At 32.0% G+C, this 3,526-nt stretch overlaps 1 protein-coding gene across 1 annotated transcript; it reads left to right on the top strand.

The window, feature by feature from the left end:
• Positions 1-202: 202 nt before the first annotated feature.
• LOC108484011 (F-box protein At3g07870-like) lies at positions 203-1,822 on the top strand. Its single transcript, XM_017787625.2, has 3 exons — positions 203-757; positions 1,222-1,275; positions 1,373-1,822. Exons 1-3 carry the CDS (start codon positions 203-205, stop codon positions 1,403-1,405), a joined length of 642 nt encoding a protein of 213 aa, XP_017643114.2. The 3' UTR covers positions 1,406-1,822.
• The last annotated feature ends 1,704 nt before the right edge of the window (positions 1,823-3,526 follow it).

Here is a 3,526-nt window from a genome sequence, read left to right as displayed (position 1 = left end):
TGCTTTGTTTCTTGGACCAAAAATAGGTGACCCTTTCTATGTGTTCTATGTGTGTAACCCAATTTTGGGTGAATTTATCACAATTCAACCACCTTGTAAGGGTAGGCATAGGAGTCCTTTTTGGGGGATTGGTTATTCAACTGTCACTAATCAATACAAACTTTTGCAAAGCTATTATCCTACAGTAAAATTGAATTACCCAATGGCTGAAATTGGAAGTGGTACATGGAGAAGCATCGGAAATGCACCTACTGACTTTGTTTCTTTACCTTTCAATGCTTTCTTGAATGGAGGCCTTCACTGGTCGAAATTTTCTCTTCGTGGTGAATTCATAAATTTTTTTGACTTTGATACTGAGCAATTTGGGATAGTTCCACCGCCTCATCATTTTCAAGAATTGGATAGGTATTCTTCAGGATGCACAAAGACTGGAGTGCTAGGAGGTTGTCTGTTTATATGTCACTGTCCAGATTTCATGCAATTTGACATTTGGGTTATGAAAGAATATGGTGTCAAGGAGTCATGGACCAAACAATTTGTCCTTAAACATGTGTACTCGGGTTCCTATCAACCAATGCTTGTTTTGAGCAATGGAGAAATATTCATGTTGTCAAACTATCCAAAAATAACTTGTTACAACCAAAAGGGGATATATATGCGAGGAGCTAAATCCTTCCGGATTCGCTTAAAATTTCATGCAATTTCTTATATGCTTTGTTTCTCTCTACAATGTTGCAAAAGGAGAGCAAATTTCCAGGTATTACATCATAATCCTGAAACTGGCATATGCTTCATCAAGTGAAAGTTTAGACTTCAAGTCACAAATCCTTTTCTCATTTTTCTCCAGTATGGAATATTCATGCATTTTCTTTTGTATAAAACGTGCGCAAACTAGAAATGAATCTTTTCTCTGAGGTTTTATTTAGTCCCTTGGTGATATAGTAGATTTCATGGTACAGAGTTGTATTGATTCATGAATATATAAATGCATGGGAATCTTGATGTAGGTGTAGCATGAAGTTAGCATCACATACAAGAAATCGTAGCAATGCACGATATTAATAGGATTAGAGTGTGAACTCAAAGTTTTCTTTCATCACCTACAGCTTGAAGATAATGCTTTTGATGCCATTTTAATGAACTTTTGTTTTCCGTTTCCATGTACAAATTACACGGTTCTGTTTCATTGTATCATGGTTGTTAACTAATAAGCTGAAAAAGTTTTATGTAGGATGCAGGGGACCAGAGTCTATGACAAGATCTGTAAATGAACATGTGAGTTTTTATTCTTTACTTGAGTTTATACACGTCTCCCATTCAATATGCATCCGTTTGTGATTTAACGACACATGAAAGTAAAGTTTTCATGCAGATTTACATGCAAGATCTGATACATGAAACGTAAAAAGGAGTTTATGAAGTCGAATCTGGTAATTGGTAAGCGAGGCCATGGAACCAACTAAATCCTTAGGGAATTATATTATGAGTTCCAGGACCCAACTATTATGCCTAAATTGTAATGTATGTAGTGATTCAGATATTACTGCTTTTGTTGCTTGTAAATTTTGGGACATCTAGATGTTGAATTGGCATGCTAATTAGTAGATTTGTTAGGCTTAGGCGACCATGTCCATGTAAACTGGACGTGGCATTTTAGTGCATGGCTTGGTCATTTGAAGTAATATTTGAGTTCTGTCATCCCCAGAAACGATCCTCTCAGAGCCATGAATTATTTATAGCTTAGACACCACATAAAGCAGCATTCATGACATTCAGTTGTTTGCCAAATTCATGATTAAAGAAATATTTAATTTGGTTTAAATATGCTAAAGTTTCTTGTACTATTTTAAAATTTAAAACTTAGTCTCTATACTTAAATTTTGAGACATTGAGTTCTTATATTTTTTTATTTAAAAATCTTGGTTCTTCCGTTTAAAATAACTTTTTAGCCTCTAACATTTATTGTTATTTTTTGCAATTTAGTCTTTACCCTTTAAAAGTACATAAAAATTTTAATTTTTTATATTTTAAATAAAAGCATAAAATTTAAAAAATGTATTTTTTAAAAATAAAACATATTAAAAAATGGAAATGTTTAAAATAAAAATTCTAAAATTCAAAGTTATTCAAATTTTGTTGCAGTAATTAGTTGATTTAATCGGCTAGGATTGAGCTAAAAAGGTTGAATCAATAGTTAAATTAATTTCAAATTAGTCTCAATCAACCGAATTAATCAGTTTTTGATATAACAAATTAGAAAAAAAATTCAAGCTGTATTTAAGTACTTTAGAAAAAAACCCCGATTTAACTTCATTTAAAAGAAAGAAAAAACTAACAAAACCACTCCATTTTATATAAAAAGTTGATGTGAATTTAGATGAAAAACCTACCTCTAGAAGTGAAAGTGTAGCAGTAAAAATAAAAGTAGATTGTTACGCTAATGAGCTTGGAAATCAATTTAATTGTTGATGAGAAGATAAGTTGATACTCAACTCAGTCTACGAGGAATTTAAATTTATTATTCGACTTTTTATTATTTATAAAATATAAATGAATAAAAATAAATTTTCTAAAGACTATTTTACTAATAAAGGCCTATATCTAATTTTATTTACAGAAATGGACTAATTTTTTCATTATTTATCGAAAAGGGCTGAAAAATATAAAATGTGTCTACGTAGTAGCGTTTTTGGTGAAATTTTAGCAAATCGCGTCCCCTGGAGGAGCGATTTTGCCATATCAGCACAAAACGCGCTGACGTGGAAGCATTTTGCTGACGTGGCAAAATAGCTTCCCCAGGGATGCGATTTGCTCCGTGTTTTTTTTTTCTAACAGCCATTTAAATTTTTGACCGTTGGAACCCCCAACGGTAAAAAAAAAAAAAAACTATAAAACCTTCTCCTATTTTTTTCACACAATATTTCTTCCAAATTTGACAAAAAAGCTCTCAAATTTCTCCCTAAATTTTTCAAAGGTCTATTTAATTAATTATTTGCTTTAATTTTTTTCTAAATTAATATTAATTTTTTTATAATTTCAAAAATATTTGATCGTGTTAGCAATAGCAGGGGAATTAATTCATCTCGAACATAAACATATCTCCGTTGAACAAATGAAAATGGTAAGGGTTAAATTTAATTTTTGAATATTGTTTAATATTTTTTTTTCATTTATATAATTTTAATTAACTTTTATTTTATAATTTTTTATAATAGTCTGTAGATCGAGTATTACAATGTTATCTTCGTAATACGTCTGGTCCTCCATTACCGTTGATAGAAAATTACTTGAGGGAAGCGAGTTTTTGGCACGTGGCCACTATAGGCCGGGGTGCAAATTGGACCCGAAACTCACCAGTGCAATAATAGAGAGGTAGAGACCTGAGACGCACACATTTCATCTTTCATGCAAAGAGTGTACCATCACTTTGGAGGACATGCAAGTACAATTAGGATTGCCAATGGATGGGTCCGTACTCACTGGGTCTAGTTCAATATGCTGATTGATGAGCCATATGCTACAATCT

The sequence above is a fragment of the Gossypium arboreum genome, chromosome 10 (assembly GCF_025698485.1).
Source record: "Gossypium arboreum isolate Shixiya-1 chromosome 10, ASM2569848v2, whole genome shotgun sequence".
Lineage (NCBI taxonomy): Eukaryota > Viridiplantae > Streptophyta > Magnoliopsida > Malvales > Malvaceae > Gossypium > Gossypium arboreum.
This window is presented reverse-complemented; position numbering and strand designations above follow the sequence as displayed.

Coding starts and splice junctions, on each gene's coding strand:
- LOC108484011 (XM_017787625.2), top strand. CDS start 203: ATGGCTGAAATTGGAAGTGGTACATGGAGAAGCATCGGAAATGCACCT. Junction 758..1,221: donor AAAGGAGAGCAAATTTCCAG/GTATTACATCAT, acceptor AAGCTGAAAAAG/TTTTATGTAGGATGCAGGGG. Junction 1,276..1,372: donor CAAGATCTGTAAATGAACAT/GTGAGTTTTTAT, acceptor GTTTTCATGCAG/ATTTACATGCAAGATCTGAT.